Genomic DNA, 20,254 nt, shown 5'->3' on the forward strand with positions numbered 1-20,254 from the left:
TGTATCCTCATGATTTTGAATTTTGATAACATGTTATCTAAGGCACTCAATTTCACAAAGCAGCCATTTAATACTGCCATTCCATCCTCCCTTGATCTTCCCCCAAAGATCTGCTACTATAGAGTGATTAATGTTTCACGAGTGTCTTGCACAATCCTGAAAAAACACTTCTCCAACATAACTGTATTAAATGAAATGAAAAGAATGTATGCTTTATACAAGTCTATCATGTTCTAACATGTTGTGTATGTCTATTTATTTTAGATCCTCATGATTAATCAGAGAATCAGCACAAATGCTGAAAATGAGGTTGCCAGCATCCTTGATCCAGCCGCTCAAGATCACATCCTAGGTAAGATTAGTTTTTATGGTTGAGACTATTTTATCATGTGTTTTTCTACAGTTGTGTTTTGTAAAGCTACTGATCCACTTATTGTTTGCACTCTTAAAATGCTCACCACTAAACCCGCTACAACTGTGGGAAAAAAGGCAGTGAACCCAAACATTACATTGACACTCTTGAATTAGAGGTGCGTTGTACAGTGTCTGTGCCACTGCTGAAAATGGAACAAATGAGCAGATCAGTTTCTGAGCTGGGCAGATGATTGTTGTTACAGTGCAGCAAACTGCCCTAAGCCAGTGTATAATTCAGCCAGAGGAGAGAAAGGCCAGCTAAATGAAATGAGGCAAAAGAAAAATTTATTATTTTGAACTTGGTGAGAAAATGTGTATTTCCCATAGCAAACATTGAAAAGCTGTGCTCATATTATCGGTGACAATAAAAATAAAAATATGAGAAAATTAGTAAATAAAATGTTTTATTATTTGTTTAACTATTATAATTCACATTTATTATTTTGTTATGTTTTTGTTTTGTAAAAGTATTCAATTTAAGATCAATATTTAATACAAACTGAAAGGCAGTTTTCATTGAAAACTAATTGATTAATTTAAAAAAATACGAAAAAGAAAAAAAACCCTGCAGCACTCGAAAATATGCCCAGCTGCAGTGTTGTTTTCTTCCAGCTAAGTATATCAACATATAGTAGTGTAGTAGTATTTTTAACCCTACAATAGATTCTAAAATTCCCCTAAAGGCAAGATTTATACAAAAATCTGCAGCTACATCTTTATTCTCATGGACAAATACAACACCTTCTAAAATGCTGCAGTTTTTCTCGTCTAGTGTTGGCACACTTCTCAATAAAAGGAGGTTTTGGTCATTAGTGATAAGACTATCTTCCCCCTTTGACACCTTCTTGTTGCATTAAGCCAATTTCACATGGTGGAGTTATCAATAAACAGACCTTCCTTCTCAGAGCCTGCAGGCTGTAAACAGAAGTTATAGTGAGCTCGTAAAAACTAGATTATGTCCAGTTGTTGTTGCCTTTGGGTAGAATTACTGTGGACCCGGTTATAGTTTGGTTATAGAGGGCACTTTGAACTGCCAGCCGTGGCATTCAATTATACAGCTTTGTAATCTATGGCCCACTACTGCCGCTCCCTTCCTCCGACATGAAATGAGTTTGTCAAAGTATCTATTTGTCAACAATTTTATGCAAGTTTTTTGGTCTTTTAGTTTTGAAACTTTATGTGTAAAAAGCATTTATAATGCATTCATTCTATTTCTGGAGAAAATTATGGAAAATCACATGAACTATTATCTTTAACTGTGATTAACTATTTTGATTGCTTCCTTTACATTTAATAATATATAACTATTTGATAGTTTTATGCTGAGATCAAGGATGTTTTATTAAAACAGAAACTTAATTCATGATATTAGCGTCAGGTGAAAATACTGAATTTGGAAGAAGGTTTAGTCAATTTTGGGACTTAAAAATAATAATAAATATTATTATTATTGTTGTTATAACAATTATTAATTGACCCCAGGACACTCTGCTCTTTGCTTGCCACACAGGCTTACTAACCGCTACACTATGAAACTACTAGTCAAGTAAATCAAGGTTCAAAATAATTCCCCCATCACGGAAAATATTAAACAACACGTGTTGCCCGCACATTTCGAGCCCTGCTAACTGTCGGTCATGAACCTTTACAGCCGTACAGCTGTAGCCAGAGCTGTGCTGATGAGCTCTCCATCTGTTCCAGGCTTTAGGCGTCTGCCTGTATTTTCAGACAGTGTTTCCCTTCTCTTTAACGCCACACTCCTCTCCCTCTCACCCTAGGCTCTGGTTGTCAGATGCGAACTCTGGACAGTGGGATCGGCACATTCCCGCTCCCTGATTCCATCACTCGTGCCAGCGGTCGATACATCCCTAAATCGGAATCAGGACAATCTGACGGGGTTACGCCGAGCTCCTCTGAACTTGAGTCGGACACACTCTCTCGATCAGATCCCTGTTATCCTCATTCCCTCCAGAAAACTGATCAGCATACTGCCGCTAGTGTGACTCTTTCTGATTCCAACGTGACCTACAGACGCACCAGCCAGAGCTGCTTGTCCAAATTAGCAACTACAGGTACTTTGTTCTGCAACTGTGGAGTTCTTCGACTGTTTCTTTTTATGTGGCTTATTCTAAGAGATTTATTCTATTTTTATCACCTCAGCATATTTTGCATGCGTGCTGACTTAATGCAGACAATTTGCTTTTCTGCAAACATAGACAAATACAGTGAAGTTTGTGTCAGTAAAAGTTAGTCAGTGCCCAGATTCCTTAATGTAAAGTCAACACTGTTTCACTCAAGGCTTACAAACAGAGAGAGTCACTTGGTTTTTATCATTATGTTTCTATGATGGTGTTTGTGTGTTAGGTCAGCACTGGTTTCAGTAGGACAGTAATCTATGTGTCCTTATTGAAATGCACACACTGATGTCACAAAACCAAACAAACAAAAGCAAGAAGTACGCAAGTTAGCAATGCAAACACAATAAAAGTTAATAACAGGAAATAAGAAAGTGTCACATGGCTGTTCTCCACAGAAATGCATATCCATTTATGAATCATTAAATGCTAAACAGATTTTATATAAGACTAAACTCAAATGAAATTTTGTCTACACAAAGCACTTTTTCTTTTGTTCAAACATCTGGCAATTTGTGAAAATAACAGAAAGCTTCTGTTATGAAATGGTATTTCTACTTCATTTATGTAGTAATTTTACCTACTGGAATACTACTTACAATAGTATAATGTATTTTGCAGTCTCTAAAGCCATGATGTCATTGAATTGAAGCAGAGTTCTAGTTCAGACCACAGAAGCTGGTCATCAGAGGTGTTACTGTAGCAGATCTTGTTGCTAGGATCATGTGTGTAAACCTAGTTGACATTAGGTCTGATACTGCTGCTCTGTTTGTACAGAATATGCAGACATTACCGTGATGTTGTCGTACTGCTGATGTGTTCAGCCTGCATTCCCCCACGTCACATCTGTGTTTTGGAGCGGTTTAGTGGTGAATAGAGAAAGATCCATCTTGGACATTTAATCTACAACACAGTCATTCTCTGCTGCTTTTCCTCCTTTAACTTCCAGATGATGTCAGGAAAAAGAGATTAAGGCTTTGTGCTCCACGGGACATCATCTCTTCTGAAGACAAGGAAACAGAAACCGAGAGGAAGATAATAACCGAGGAATTTGATTCTACTGCTGTACGTTTTTTTTTTTGTTTTTTTTTTACGACAAAAACTATCAAACATCTTCAAACCATTTTTATGGAAGCGTATTGCTGCCATACTGAGAAAAAAAAAGTAACTATGTGAAACTTATCACATAATTACGTGATACTGAACCCCTTTTTTTTCTCAGTGTGGCAGCAATACACTTCTGTACATTTTCATCACTTTTGTTTTTTAGAAAATGCTTTCTGACCTTGAATGTTTGACTTGAAGCAGGAAAGAACCGGACAGGTGAGCACGTACTCAGGGAGCAGCAGCGACGCCATGTCTGAAATAGGAGGACCCAGAAGTACGTTAAGGTCAAGGACAGGGACAGTGATCAACGACAGGAAGACGAGCAACTCAGGTGTGGTTAAAAGATATGTGAAATAATTATATACAACATAAACAACATCAATAATTTACACAACACATTTGTCGTTTTGCTTTTAACTATGTACATGGGGTCCTCGGTTTACGACCTTCTCGGCTTACTGCGTTTTGTGGTTACGCCACCATCTCCCGTAAATGTATTAATAGAGTCTGGTCCCATTGTTCCGACGTACAGCATTAAAACTCGTCAACTAGTTCGCACGGAAACTAGTTGATGAGCAGAGTGAATGAATACATTGTCACGTGGCATTATATGCGGCAGACAGCCTTGTCTACATTCACCAGTTGTGCGTCACACATAGAATTGTGCTGGATTTGCTTTCTTTATTTCTTCTTTATTTGTGTTGTTTTTTTTGAGAACGAACTGCCCTTCATTATGGCTCCCCAGAGTAAGTCAGACTCTTCTGATTTTTTTTATATCCTAGATTATAATGTCACCACTGTGTTAGCGTAGGTGAGTGACATAGGTGCTAGTGTACAGTATGTGAGGTTCAACTTATGGTGATAATCGAGTTACGTCACACCGTAGGAACAAACTCCATCGTGAGTCGAAGACCCTGTGTATACTGTTAGAATTTATCAAATTACTAGCTAGTGACCACTGTTGACTCAATAATGCTATAACGATTTGTAACACTATGTGTTCTCTGATGCTTGTATTTATTTAGCTGACCACAATGAAGAGACACTGAAGAGGAGAAGTTTGGGGACGTCTTTGTGCATCATAGATTACTACCAACATGATAGGCCCACACACTTGAAGCTGGATGGCCCGAGAATTTCACAGTATAATTTGTTGCAAAACGAGTCACCCATGGATGGCTACACAGAAAAGAAACTCAGTGTAAGTATAGAAAAGTGTGATGAAAACTTTGACCTCTTGTTTTAGAAAGTTGGTAACATTGAAATGTTACCTGCAGTGTGCTGTATGTTATAAAATCTGGTCAAGCTGCAGTGTTTATGTTACTTTACAGCACTCAACTGTGCTGTAAAGTAACAAGGTTTAATTTTGTAGCCTTTGATTATAACATTGATTTACATAACGTCTTTGGTAGCATGTAGCAAAAAAGGCTACACTGCCGTAGTCCTTTAACAACAGTTGGGAGTTAATCCTCATCATGTTCATATGTCACTTCAGTATTAGCTCAACTATGATTCCAGTTTTCTTATTTATTATTTTCTCTCTGAGTTGATATTAATTTTTCACACTTTTTTACGGCCGGCTGTAATGATCGATTGGAGCTGTTGAACCTATTTGCCCTTCATTAGTTATAGAAAAAGAAAATCCATACAAGTGTTCCCACCTTGTCAACGCTCACAATACATGTTTGTACCAGTGTTTATGTGTGAACACCATCTTTCAGTCACAACTTGGCTCACGGGACGTTGACGTTGGTCGCAGTTGGGCAGGTTTTTTGTGAGCTGGTGTTTGAGCCCAGTGATTTAAGGGCTTTTAATAACCTTTCACAAAGACTCAGAAGAGTGATGTGAAGCTCAGCCGCTCCCATCAGAGCCCTCACAGTCAGTGCTGGCCTCCCATTCATCATCCTGACAGCACCTGACAGCCCTGCTAAGGGCAGCCCCCACTCTTATGCTCCTACCCCATCCTTCCTCTGAATCTCTCCCTTTCGCTCACGTGTCTTCTTCACTCTCTTTCTCTTGTTGATCTTTTCCTTTATTCTTTGCTCACGTGTCTTCTTCCCTCTCTTTCACTTTTGCCCTTTCCATGTCAGTCTCTTGTTGATCTTTTCCTTTATTCTTCATAGTTTGCTTCTGTCCTTTCACAAAATGTTCTTTTATCTTCCCTTTTTAAGAATCAGTTGTTAATATAAGACAGTGAATACCTGTAGCCAGGTTCTTTTTAAATTCATTTTTAATATGATTTCCTTTTATGCATTAATTTACATAATGGATGATTGAATAGATTTAACTCAGAATGTTTGATTTACAAACTTCTTCTGTACTTCTTCCCACAGATTTATATTTTGATTAGCTAGAATCAAAACACCAACACGTCAACATTTAATCACTGCATTGCAGGCATATAAAGCTATAGTACTGATACACTCATCTTTAGGTATGCATGGTTGTTGTGTGGGGTGGTCCTGGTTCAGAGCTTAGATTGGAATATACTCTGCACAGAAAACTGCAAAGAGTCCAAGTTTGAAGCTTCCCCAGAGGCTACTCATATCCTGAAGCTCAAAGTCAGTAAACATACCTCCGCAAACAAACCTACAGAGATTTGCTGATGTGTAAAAGCAGACACTTTGGAAGCATTTTTTATATTGTTTGTCACAGTAACTAGCTCCCAAAGGAACTGTTGAGGAACACAAAAGTAAAATACTCTATAGATTTGGCAAACCGTGAACAACAAGTAACTATTTTAAGGTGTATGGGTTTTTTTATGAACTATGACATAGCAGCATGTACTAGATGGTTAAAGCAGGAAGCAAAACAACTGATGACATTTATCTGCTTAAAAAAAGATAATAAGAAAAATGAACTGTAAAGCACAATTAATGTCAAATAAAACAAGTGAGAACTAAGACAAGACATGATTAGATGCTTGTCTGCCAACACTGAGGATATAAACTTAGACCATGACTGTGAAGAACATTTCATGGCAAACCCTTGTCAGGATCTTAGGAGCTATCAGCAAGTCTGTAAACAGGACCACTAACAAAGAACTATGTCAAACGTACATGATAGAACAGTATGGCTAATATGGAGGATTATTGTTAAACTTGATTACATGTAATGAACTAATTAAATGCTGTTTTCTTTTATTCTTTCAGAAAGAACCTCCCCTGGTGAAGATGCCAATGGAGGTGAACCAACAAGACTTCCCCGTGAAGTCCCTTAACTAGCTAGATCTAAGTGGATCCAGCAATGGCCATAGTACCTTCAAATAACTTGTTATTGTGACATAGCAAAAAGCACAAAGAGGCTGCTGTAAAAAAAATGTTATGTCCACCTCCAACTTCTCCAGAGGGTCTCAGGGTGATGTAGTCGTCTCCTGGACTATTTCCTGTACAACAGTTTTTTCCTCTGGCACGAGTCGGGGTTCCACCATCATGCAGGGGCAAGGTCAAATATTCAAGGCGGTGGTGGAGATCCCTGATGGGAGAGAAAATCCAAATAGGATTCTTATGCCATAGCCATAGCCATAAGTTGTATCATGTGCCAAAAATCAGTCAATTTTCTGCTAATTTGTCTTGAAAACAGACTGCAATGTTTTTTTAACAATGGAGAGTCATTGTTTGTATGTAAATTAAGCACTTAGTTGACCTGGGAACATCAACTCAGACGACAGCAATTAAATAAAATGACTCTCTGTGTTTTGGACTGAGTAACATTGCACAGTGTTCCTGAAGAAGCTTCTTGGATAAGAGGTGAAACACCCTTCAGAAACCAAGCCAGTCCAGGTGCCTACTTTTCAAACCACGTCTGACCAGGTCAAAGCGAATGATAATAAAACTGGTATAATGGTGTAATATAATAATATATTTATTCAGGAAAACCTTATTTACTGTTTATTTCAAGAGGGTCTTGGTCCTGTATTAAATTTAATGATGTGAAATATGTTGGGAAATGAGCTCTCGCCGTGTGGTAGGTATATATTGCAAAGGAGCGAAGCACACATATAGCAAATGACCAACGTTTCTGCCCAAATCCATCCACTGCCGTAGCTCAGGGAATATATTTATACTCCTACAATCTGTACTAACTCACCATACAACCATCAGGAAAGTGTGAAACTTAATAGCGCTCTGTCATTTTTTTACTATATTTCTATGTGAAAAGTAGCAGGGTAAACTGCAACTCTCTGAACCTCAATTTGCTCCATATGTTAGTTTATATTGACTTTTAATAAAGAATAACTCAGATAACTAACTTAATATTACAGCAGGCGTTGCAGATAATTATAATTTAACAGCAGGCAAAAATAATATATATGTTTTTCCAGGTAACATTTTAATCTTCTACACATCAGGGCTAGTCTCTTATGAAGTGATATATAAATATATTTCTGTTTTCGCTCTTTTTTCATTTTGAGTGCAGAGGTCACATTAACATGTTCTTACTTTTTTTTTTTTTTAATTTAGGCAGAAATGATACCATATTCTTGTCTTGAATGTGACCGGCTGCTGCAGTGTTTAGAGCCAATCTTGTGTTCAAATGTTTGTCTATAAAACTGTTAATATTGTACAGGGAGACACTGAAAATACTTTGTGTAATAATACCTACATTTTTACACCCTCAGGCAGTATTTTGACTGTTAAGCTGTTTAAATCGTTCCCTAAATGTTTCTGTTTCGAGCAAATCTAGCCAGCAGTGTTTGTTTTTTATTTTTTGATAATATTATTGTATGTATAATGTATGTAATTTAATGAAAGGTCTAATTAATTGCATTTTGCTTCATAATTAATAAAAATGAGATGCTATTTTCAATTTTTGGAAGACATGAGTCTGCGAATGTGTGTTTATTAGGTCAGTGTTTTGGTGGTTTGCATGTTAGGCTGAATGATATAGTTTAAAGTAAAACAAAGGAGGTTTGAGTTTAGGTAGCAGAGGAGAGAGGGAGGGAAGGGGGAATTGAAAGACAGAGAGATGACGTGAAAGAGATTTGATTCTGATGAAGACCTTAAGCGGCCTTGGCAGACGTTCTCACCTGCTTGTTTTTTCTCCAGATACAAAACAGAATTCTTTCTAACCTCAAGGGTGTTGTGTGTGTAATCATGGCTTCCCACTCACAATCTGACAGCAGAACATTAGGCTCAGATAGGTGACAGCTGGATCCAAGAGTCTGTTCATCACCGTGGGATTGTGCGCCACATGTCCCATGATGCTCAATTAACGGATGTTATTGGTTTAGGCATGCTTGAATGGTTTTTTTCTCTTTCAAGGTCTATACATTGTGGAATTTGAAAAATGAAAAACGGATAGATAGATGGCCGACGCGTATATCGACAGGAGTCAGATGCTTCCCCTCTTTCAGGGGTCACTGCAGCGGATCATCTGCCTCCAGCACAACCTATCCCCTGACTCCTCTTCCTTTACACCACATCCATAAATCTTCTCTGATGGTGCCCTCTTCTCATCTTGACCTCTTGGTAACTGAAATTCCAACATCTTTTCTCCTGTATCTTTAACACATCTCCAAACCATCTCAACCTCCCAGCTCTAAAGTTATCTCCAAAAGGCTAATCCTTAGCTGTTCCTCTGACCATCCTCTGTTCATGTCTAATATTTCCCGGTCTCTCCCAGAGAGAATCTCAGCATCTTCATTTCTGCCTCCTCCAGTTCAGTCTCTTGTCTATCTCTATTTGACAAAGACACTGTCTCTAAACCAGACATTATACAGTAGCAGGTCTCACTACTGTCCTATAAACCCTGGATCAGATTGGATTTAAAAATATGGTTAGGACTGGTTGTAAACTACATACGTCAGTGATAAGTGATTTATCTTATCTTATAAGTTAGGACTGTTAAAGTTAACGTGTTAATTACATCAATTAATTTGTGAAGGCGCGTGAACAGAATGACGTGCATTGTATAATTTCAATAATTATAATTTTAGCTTTAATACATAGTTGATACACGCGTTATTATTTGCTTGCACTGCTGGAGCTTAAAATAAAAAAAATTCCGGCCGAGGTGGCAACTTCCGGTCAGATACGTCAAACCAGCATCGCGGAGCAGAGCAGCGACATTCTGACTGACACATGTTGTTACAGACAACAAGTTCACTGAAGTTTTGAAAAAAACTTTTAGCAAATTCTACAAGACCCTGTTGAGACGCACCAACTCCACGAAATGAAATTCTACATAATTATTACATAATATTGGTATTTTTTTCCATTACACTTTTCTATTTTTTTTACACGTTTCAATATTAACGCTATCGTTTGGATAAACCTCACATAAAAACGTGTGAAACACGTAAATGTACTTGCTGTTAACTGTTGTCTGTTGTCTTTCTCTCCCTGTAGTTTACTGTCCAGCACCATAGGGTTAAGAATGTGGTCATTTACAGTCTCTATCCTGTCCCTACACTTTAAACAGAACTGTAAACTTTAAACTGTAGATTTATATGACTTCTACCCAATAAACTAATGTCTCAGAAAAGTTTCACACTATATTTTAAACAAATTATACAACTGTGTTGTTTTAACAGACAAATAATGGAGAACCATTATTTGTAAAAGAAGGAGTTTTTTGTTTTCCTAAGTTGTATTTTAGTTTTGTCTTACATGGTGTTTTAGACTATTTCCCCCCTTTTTTCCTTTCTTTTTCTTTTTCTTTTTTCTTTTCTTTTCTTTTTTTTCTGAAAAGGATGCTCTACATTTCAATTCATTTCCTCCTGATGTCAACTATTAAGGATTACTAAATGACAATCAAATATGGAAAAACGACAATCTAGGCCAAATTGACTAATAGTTCCTTAAAATGTGACCATGTCAAAATCCCTGTGATAAATTAGTTGACATTTGACAGTGATGTCACGTCTATGGTTGGTTTAAAAAGTCCCGAGAACCTAATCCATCATGGACTGTAGAAACAGGAAACTCTTCAGAACACTTGTTTTTTCAGCTGATAAAGTTGAAAATATTATTCAAACACACACTCACACACATTCAACCACACACTCACACACACATACTGATGAGTAATAATAACATAGCAAATACAAATAACGGATATAAGCAAAAACTTACCCAAACAAATGTTTAATTTACATTAAATGAATTCACGACACCCACGTCCGTCACAGACCACGAAACACATTTGTCCTTTCTTCTAAACAATCCGATTTCAATGAGAGAACTTCGTCCACGCGCTCTGGACGTCACGTGGTTCTCGGTGTGAGCCCACGGTTTGTCTCCTGTTGCCAGTGAATGCCTCTCACTCTGTTGTTTACCGGTCACACGGCGGGGGTGATGTGCGGATTCTTGTGTGCGGTTCTTTCTGCCCTGTTCGCATGTTCAGAGAAGTTGTCCTGCTCCAATGTTTCTACCCACGTCGTCTGGGAGAGAATGCGTCTTCTCTTTCTGGCCACTTTCTTCGGAGTCCTCCTGGACGCAGGTGAGTGGAGTCCAGTCACTCGGTGTGTGACGGCGCGGTTCCGAGCTCACGTCCTCGGGCAATTTAATTTGACTAATGGCGCAACGGACCGGTTCAGTATCACGGCAAACCTGTTGAAATAGTGATTCCGTGAGGATATGATAAGATGCGTCGGACATAATTAAAACAGAATTGATGCCTGTAGATTTTATTTTATTTTTTATTTTTTTGTGGAGAAGTGATATACGCATCTGGATTAGCATTTGATTAATGAGATCATGTCAAGGATTCCACCAAATTTAGTTAAAAAAATTACTCGCACGTTCATTTCAGGTATGTATTGTACTTTAAAGTTGTTCTCCTGCGGTCGTGTTGTTGCGTGCGGACCTTTATCTGTCCAACTACAGCTGCCGCAGCTCAGATTAATGATCGGTGCCATTTCAATAATTACGGCAGTAGTGTCTGTCAGCCGGGATAGATGGCCAAGAGTGAGGCTCAGTGTAGTGTTTGTTCTCCAAGATGTAAGTCAAGCTGACAGGTGTAGCAAACCTCACAACTCATTTCCTTTTAGTGGCAAAATGTGGGAAATGCATTTATTATCACAACAACAATCAGTCAGACAACTAAACGAATTGCTTACTCTCTAATAATGACATTTTTTAAGGCTTCCACTCCCACTGCAGTTTTTTGTGGCAATATAAACGACGAACACTGAGATGAGTCAGGTTTTTATGCACTAAAAACCTCATGAATAGAAGTGTAGTTTATCTGATAAAGTCTGATGCGAATGCTTCCATTTTATATATTTATTTTTTTATGAGAAGATATCGCAGCTGTCATGCCGCCTCTTTACCAGCTCAGGGAATACCTGCAAGGCAATTTGTGTTGAAAAATAATTTTGTAGAAACCTATAAGATAATAAGCATTACTTCAAGACAGCATGTCTGCTGTGTTGTTGAGAAGAAAATAAATCTCGACAAACTTGTGTGAAAAAAAAAACAATTTTTTTTTTAAAATAATTTTGAAAGCATACTTCTTCTGTTAATTTAAATGAAGCAAAAATGTGTAGAAATGCTTCCTAACAAAAAAGAGCAACCTGGTTAATTTTCCATTGTCTCTTCGGTGTTAAAGCATTTAAGTCTATCCCGAGATGAGACCACGCCCCAATGTTTTGTGCAATGCTTTTGTTTAACAAAAGGATTACAATTTAATTTAAGAAATGTTCTGCTGTTTTCATACTTAAGGCTTATCTGGCAGTGTAGAATGGTGCCTTAAAGGAACAATTAGACGAGGGTCAGTCTTATCCCCTATTTCGTTCTTCCTTTATTTGTGTAGCTGTCAGTACACGGCACCCAACAGATAATATTAATATAGATAATAACAAAGAATATGATCATGTTCTTAATCATAACCATAAATGTCCCAGCCTGCCTGACTCAAATAAATAATAAGGGAAAATACCAATGTAGAGAGTTTATACCACTTTTTTGTTTTCATGTATGTACACCACTGAAGATTACTGCAGATTAAGCGTAGCAGCATTACTCATTTTGAAATATACTTTTCCTCTACCATTATTATTTTGGGATGTTATTTTTTTTAAAACGTGTCTTGTCTTTTCGTGTGGTGCAGGAAACGCCCTTCAGATCCAGTGTTACCAGTGTGACGTGAAGCACAACGACTGCTCCACCCCTGAGTATGTTGTCAACTGCACCGTCAACGTGCAGGATATGTGCCAGAAGGAGGTACTGGTCAAGCCTGATGGTGAGTTTCCTGTGATGTGATGTTTCTGTCAGGTATTATGGCACATTGTAAAGGCCGTGAATTCTTGTTTGCTTTGAGCTTTTTAAAAATGAGCAGAGTTCAGGTCAGAGCACACGCTAACATTTATCCTGATATCATGATAATAAAAAAACAAAAGAAAAGCACAGTGAATTTATCAAAGTGTAATTTTGTTTATCATTCAAATGAACAACAATTATTGCTGAAGTAACTATATTCAATAATAATTTAATTGTAATTTGTTGCCATAATGTCATGTTTAGATGTTGTAATAAAGATCTTTATCTTTATTTGCTCTGAATGAAGTAGAATTTTAACACAGCGTATCCTTGGTGAAGACATGGACTCCTTCCATTTTTGATGGAATCCAGGCTAGATTGAATGTCGATGCGGCAAATGCATGCGGACTCGTCAGCCGAACGAAAATAGAAAGTCTGTGTTTATATTTCATCTTCTGCAGTGGAAGGGTGACCATGTGGAAAGTGAAGACAGAGTAACGCCCCTAAATTTCTTTGACCTTTGAGCATTCCATTCAGCTGCTTTGCCTTTCCTACAGGCCTCTTCAGTATTATTAGGTATTATTAGGTCATAGACACAGTTACTGCTCCTATAACAATGTCTTAAGATAGCAATGCAAATAATAATAATTTAACATGCTGCTAATTAGATGTCAAGTGTGCAGGACCAGTACAATCATCACATGATTTACTATAAATATCAAGTCCATGTACAATTATATTAGACACTTGTTATTATTAACTTATTAATAATTTATAAATAATTATTAATTCATATTTACAAAAATATAATTTTACAACAAATATTCTGAACATGAGGTGTTTTTTCTTTTCAAAATTCATGAAGCAGACTCGACTTAACACCCTGGCGGGCCATTTTTGGCCCACAAACCATATGTTTGACACCCCTGGGGCCATGGTGGGGCCATGGGAGCCAGACACAGACAGGTATCGCTGTCTGTTGGTAAAGAGAATTCAGGTCAGGTTGTATTAGTGATATGAGCTTGAAAGTAAAGTCAAGAATGAAAGAATGAAGTCACGCTGTAGACATGCTGACTGCACACCAAACACACATCAGTAAGCAGGCGAAACAGTTGCTGGATGCATCGTTTTATCTTTGTCTTTGCAAGTCAGACACCTGCAACAGCAGCCTTGAAATGATGTCCTTGACATCAGTCAACAGGAAGACAGAGTAGCACAGTAAAAAGTGGTGGTGCTCATGCACCACAGACACAAAGGCTTACTTTGGCACTTTTTCTTTCTTCATCAATAAAGTAGAATCCCTACATACGTATGGGAAACATCCTGCCGCAGCTGAACTACTTCTAAAACTTTCTTGCCCACTCAAAGAAATTTCAGTGTTACAGACAAAATATGATAAAGATGCTACTTACAATCTCACTCACCAAATGACATGAAATATATCTATTGTTATAACATAGCTGCACAGGTCAGTGGAAAGGCTCACTTAAAAACAGCTCTAGAGTGCAATAAAAAAATGTAGTGCACCACAGAATAGGACTTTGTTTTTCTTTATCTGAGCATTAATTTAAGTTACACATAACTTAATGACAAACGTAAGTCAATAAACGCAGACGGAAGGTCAGTAACACGAAAGCCTAATGGAGCAATAAAAAGCTGCAAGATTGCAAAACGCAGGGCCTTATATATATTACATCACGATGTAATTACTTCGGGGGAAATTGTATTCAGTCAGAGAAACATAATATATTTTTTAACTATGATCGGTCATCACGCCCTTACGTCGGGATGACAGGATACTCTCATCAGCTTATTCTTTCCTTTGGCAGGAGTCCATTATCGAAAGTCCTGCGCCTCCTCTGGAGCTTGCCTCATTGCGTCCTCTGGCTATCAGCAGTTCTGCACAGGCAGGCTGAACTCAGTCTGCATCACCTGCTGCAACACACCGCTCTGCAACGGCCTGAAAAAGAAGCGCCCTGCCTTCTCTTCATCGCCGTCACTGTTCCAAAAATTGAACAATAGTCTTCATTTTCTCATGACCACTTCCCTGCTTCCCATGATGCTTTTGACCTGAACGCAGACCATTCAGTATATGCCCAATTTTGTAATAGTTGGTATTGAACCTGTTCTAGTTCTATGTTTTCTGTCTGATCAGACTATTGTAGAGCAGCCGTCCCCAACCTTTTTTTTGGTCGGCCAGTATCAGCTACGTTACTGCGGACCGGTAATACCGTGCCATCGTTGAAGGATCGAACATTTTAGACTTTATTCTGTTAGTATCAGGGTCAGAATGATCTGTTGTTTTGAAACATTGTCAGATTATCTTTGAATGAAAAAAGTAAAGGGATATGACCTGGTACCAAATGACCTATGGACCAGCACCGGTCCATGGACCAGGAGTTGGTGACCCCAGTTGTAGAGAACCTATTGCAAATCCAATCCAAACTAGAACCATAGTATAGTTTCAACTCTGTGTACTTGATGCTAAGCTAACAGCCTGGTAACACTCTCTATACAGTATTAATTAAGCGCTGCATCTTTCTGATAGACATTTTGGAGATCCATAAAGAAACTGCTTTAATAAAATGTCTCTCTGTTCATCAAAGGGAGGATTAGATATGCAACAGACACTTCAAATCTCACAGGGACCCACAAGAAATCGAAATTTCACACAAAAGTTCATATTTCTGGACATATGGTCCTAGGTTCGCGGTATAAGGAACAGTTTAAACATTACATCAACAGACGTGTATCGCTGGGTATTTACAATATTTTCTTGTTTTTCCTTGTTTTTTTTAAAGTATCCACTGATTACTTTAAATGTGTTTGCCACAGATTTGTTCTGGGTCTGGAATCTTTGAACATTGTTGTGAAATACGTGACAGTACACAGAAACCATCGTGGCTTTTTACCTTCTCTGCATGATTCAAAGCCCATGTATCTAAGCTATCAACAACGCTGCCACAGGCAATGACACTGCAGAAGTTGAGACGAGAAACAAGCCGGGCTTTATCTATCCTCCACTGCTGGAGGAAGACTGGAAGACCTTTCTGCCTCCGAGGCATCTATTACCTATGACTTATAAATACTGTGAAGGTTTTATGGATGTTACAGGGTATAAAAAGTACTGATGGAAAATATTGTAGAGGTCACTATTTTGGGGCTTTTATACGGGTCTGACATTGACGTTGTTGCCGTTACTTAAACTCCATGATATTTGTACTTGATGAATAGAACAAATGTACTGACAATGTTTACATTGAGCTTTGAGACATATTATCATTGTACTATATATTCCCGCTGACATACTCCTAGTAGTTTTTACATATTTCATAGGATACAGCTGCAGCCCCTTTTCCTTTTTAACACATTCTGAGAAAAGAAAACCCAAATGTGTGTGGCTTGTACTCCATCACTGCTGATATAGATAAACATGGAGAGAGATTTAGGTTTATTTATTCCTGAAGATATAAAGCAAATTAAAATCAAGTGTTTTTTTCACACTCAACATTTAATAATTAAATATTACAATTATAAATGTATTAAAGTACAATATAAAAAATAAATTGGACAGTGATAATTAGATCAGTTGTCCTCGGCACGTGTAACTTTACCCTTCGATGTGCAGTTTTTACACATTACTTAGTGACATTAGCTCCACTTTGCTCACCTTTACTGAAGATCACACACAGCCCACCTTTGACACTTCTATTGAGGTTCATGCGTGGTCATGCTCTCAGTGCTGACTGCACACAGGTCCTCCGTGGGGCCCGTTGTCAAATGTACCCCTGCCATCCTTTTATCCAAGCAGCTGGATCAAGTACATGGGCTTTTAGAGCAGCCAGGTGTAGGTGAGACCCCCGTTGGCCAACTGTGCTCATGTACTTTGTCTTCATATTTTCTCACCGTTGATCGAGCACATTCTCGCAGAAGTCGATGTTGTAGGATGTGACTGTGGCTGGTTTAGCCGTTTCTCTACAGCCACAGCTGTCAGGCCATCTTTGATTTTCTCACACATGACATATGGGCTTGAGAATATTAACCAAACTACTGTTTTTGACATGTTTTTTTTTAAATACTTCAAAGAGCAAGAAAATGGTTGATATAACTAGAAATTGTACTTTTGACTGTTTCCCACATTTAACATATTTGCCTTTGAAAACACAAAGGTCTTCACATTTTTCATTTGCATTTTCAAATAACAATTTAACCAAACACATTTTAAGATATAGCTTTATTTATGTGTCCTGCGGTGATTTATTTTTTAAATATTTGTTTAGAAACTAAAAATGATTGATCGTAATAAATATATATATATATATACTGGGAAATAACTGGGTTTCCGTGGTAGCAAACAAGCATATTTTTGTGTTAAGGCACTGATGGATGATGTGATAAATAATTATGGGGTTTTGCTGTACAGACTGGGAATGTTGTGCTGGAATGTGATGGAAATAAATGTTGAGTAAATGAAAATTTGAAGTGTTGTGAATGGATGGATTTTATGTTTTCAATCTGTAGCAAGAGCAAGAGAGAGAGAGAGAGAGAGGTTCCTGCAAAAAGCTCATTCAACTTGTTCCCCTGAAAAATGTCCATTAACATGCAGTTAAACTGCACTACAGCCAGGTTAGCTTTTTGACATTCACACACTGTAAAGCTGACTTTATGTCACTGATCCATCAGGGTGGGTTGTAATGATTACAACACCATAACATTCTGTTAAATATACACTTGTCAAACATTTGTTAAAACATGATCAGCATGTTTAACTAGTCTGTAACAGTTGCTGGACATCATTTTGATCACTATAGTTTCTCACAAGATAAATTAAAGATTAAAAATCTTTTTAAGTACTAATAGTTTGTTTGCATATCATTTTAAATTGTTTGTTTGTGTTTAACATGCACATGTATCATCAGCTTGACCAAATCAACATGTATCAGGTTTTCATTGGTCTTTTATTGCCTTGGGAAAACAACATGAGCAGAACCATTTTAATAACAGCTAATAGTGCTGTGGCTGCCTCTGACAATCTGCTGCTTTGTTTGTGCCTAATGTACTGCCATGATTATGAATAACTGTCCAATGTATGTTATGTCATTAAGAAGAAAAAAAAAGGGTGTGTGTGTGTGTGTTTGTCGTGCAGCAGAATAACATCCAGCAGCAGTGTTGAGGGTGCCAGAATGACAGAGCATCATTAAGGCCACAAACAGAGTAGGAGGAGGTCTCGACTCTAACTCTCCCAAGGTTAAGAAACTGCAAAAACAGGAGATTATTAAAAATAATAAGGCCCAGCCCTGTCTCTCACTAATGATGTGAATATGTGTGCTCTCTGTCACTTGTGTTGGAACTGCAGCAGATCACTCATCTGCTGCAGCTCAAGTCAGTAACTTCCTCTCAGGTCAAGGGAATTAGTGTAGTAGTTTGGTTGTTTGGGGCTTCATTCATTCAGTCATTGATTATTAGATGAAGATTTTCTGGACTTTTCTTAATTTGCACTTTTTTGTTACTTTTATATTTAAGCAGAAATGAACAGTATTACTGTATACTGCATATACTGCAACAAAATCAAAAATTAGTTGGATGTATGGCTGACCAGTAACATCAACCAGGTACAGGTATTTTTATATAGAGAGCGCAGACAGAAGCTGAAAGAAAAACTGCTTAGTTGTCTCAGGCCATACCTTGACCAGACAACAGCTCTAATGCATCAGCAAGGTCTGTTTGAAACACATATTTCAAAGTCAACTAAGGTTTCAATTTGTGCTTTAACAGCTTTTTGAAGAAGGACAAAGTAATAAGAAACACTGAGAGCTGAAGATACAGTTTTTAGACAGGGAAACTAAATATAGCAGACAAAGGAAGATGACGATGAAGAGCATTATTTATTTACTGCAAACAATTTATCGTCCTATGTCAACGCAACAATGACAGGCAAAACAATTACGTAATGTTCCACTAGGCGGCAGCAGATGGCTATAAAAACAAAAACATGAAGCTCATTGTATTTTAGTACATGCACTTTATGGCGTGTCGTCTTGATATTTTCCATCTGTAAAACATATGCTGTGGGTCAAGATGGTTGTAATACTTACAAGATGGACGCAAGGATGAGGAATTCAACCATATATGAAAATGTACTACACAGAAGAACTGGAATGCAGTAAAATAGCAGTAAGTTACAATTTATTCTCTGTATCACGCAGTTTTTGTTTCAACATAAACTGTTAGGTAGTAATTAGTTATTCTTTTGAGTTTTGTGTAAATAATTGTCTCCTAAGTTTGTAAAACTTTGTGCCCTTGTTCAATGTTCTTGTGACCAATGCTAACAGGCTAACTTGGTTAACACGTCTGCAGTATCAATCACCATTATCGCAGGTGAATATTGCATTTATATCAATACAGTTTAAAAAACTGTCTCTTTAAAGAGAATTACTTAAAGTAGTTACAGTGGAGCTGGAGGTGGCAGAGTTAAATATGCTAAGATTCTCTTTAGGAGTGACAAGAATGGACAGGATCAGGAATGAGGTCATTAGAGGGACAACACAGACAGGAAGGTTTGGAGAAAAAGCTAGAGAAGCCAGATTGAGATGGTTTGGACATGTGCAGAAGAAGGACAGTGGATACATTGGTAGAAGAATGTTAGAGATGGAGCTACCAGGTAGGAGAAAGAGAGGAAGGACAAAGAGGAGATATATGGATGCAGTGAGGGAGGACATGCAGATAGTTGGAGTCAGAGTAGAAGATACAGAGAACAGGGACAGATGGAAATCAATGATTTGCTGTGGCAACCCCTGAAAAAGGGACAAAGCCGAAAGAAAAAGAAGACTCAGTGCAGGGTTGGTGTTACGGTTGTCTGGGTTGGTGCTGGACACCAGTGGACCAGTGTAGCGTTAGCTCTGGCCTTCGTGTATTCATGGTTCTTTCAGGTGGTTGAATAAGTTAGCCGTGTTGCCCTGCGGTTGTTACCCTGATGCCCTGCGAGGCAGACACAGTTCTCTTTGTGTATCATTTATTTTTCTCACGTTATTCCATCTGAATCTAAGAAACCTCCAGACAGAAGATAGTAATCCATGACGAGGTACTAGCGCCTCCTCTCTTCCAATGCTGCGATACTGCCACCTTCTGCTCCCTACATTACCTCTCACCCTCACATTAGGTAGGGCCCGCTCACTTTCTATTTAGGCAGGTTCTGCACGCCCCCTGGTGGTTGGCTGTCTATTTCTATGAGAAAATCTTAAAGTCATATTCTGCAGAGCCTGTGATGATAACGACACATTGTGCTGGACAATATATTGTTCCATAAAATATTTCCAATTAACCATAATGTTGTCAACATTATTTTGAGTCTTAACCACGAATATAAACATATATATATATATATAAGGCATATGT

General features: G+C 38.0%; 2 protein-coding genes across 2 annotated transcripts in view; both read left to right on the plus strand.

Annotated features, from left to right (window-relative positions):
• LOC103389386 (nck-associated protein 5-like) overlaps nt 1-8,476 on the plus strand; it is a 29,848-nt gene extending 21,372 nt beyond the window's left edge. Inside the window, 6 exon segments of the mRNA XM_025062029.1 lie at nt 265-352; nt 2,193-2,486; nt 3,499-3,614; nt 3,855-3,987; nt 4,682-4,857; nt 6,809-8,476. Of these exon segments, the coding sequence (XP_024917797.1) occupies nt 265-352; nt 2,193-2,486; nt 3,499-3,614; nt 3,855-3,987; nt 4,682-4,857; nt 6,809-6,880 (879 nt within the window). The 3' untranslated portion in view covers nt 6,881-8,476.
• Nucleotides 8,477-10,487: 2,011 nt separating this feature from the next.
• On the plus strand, nt 10,488-15,089 carry LOC103389380 (ly6/PLAUR domain-containing protein 1-like). The gene is made up of 3 exons (XM_008324771.3): nt 10,488-11,099; nt 12,711-12,842; nt 14,689-15,089. Exons 1-3 carry the CDS (start codon nt 10,913-10,915, stop codon nt 14,931-14,933), a joined length of 564 nt encoding a protein of 187 aa, XP_008322993.1. The 5' UTR covers nt 10,488-10,912; the 3' UTR covers nt 14,934-15,089.
• The last annotated feature ends 5,165 nt before the right edge of the window (nt 15,090-20,254 follow it).

This window comes from Cynoglossus semilaevis, chromosome 14, assembly GCF_000523025.1.
Source record: "Cynoglossus semilaevis isolate Cse_v1.0 chromosome 14, Cse_v1.0, whole genome shotgun sequence".
Lineage (NCBI taxonomy): Eukaryota > Metazoa > Chordata > Actinopteri > Pleuronectiformes > Cynoglossidae > Cynoglossus > Cynoglossus semilaevis.

Coding starts and splice junctions, on each gene's coding strand:
- LOC103389380 (XM_008324771.3), top strand. CDS start 10,913: ATGCCTCTCACTCTGTTGTTTACCGGTCACACGGCGGGGGTGATGTGC. Junction 11,100..12,710: donor CGGAGTCCTCCTGGACGCAG/GTGAGTGGAGTC, acceptor CGTGTGGTGCAG/GAAACGCCCTTCAGATCCAG. Junction 12,843..14,688: donor GGTACTGGTCAAGCCTGATG/GTGAGTTTCCTG, acceptor TTCCTTTGGCAG/GAGTCCATTATCGAAAGTCC.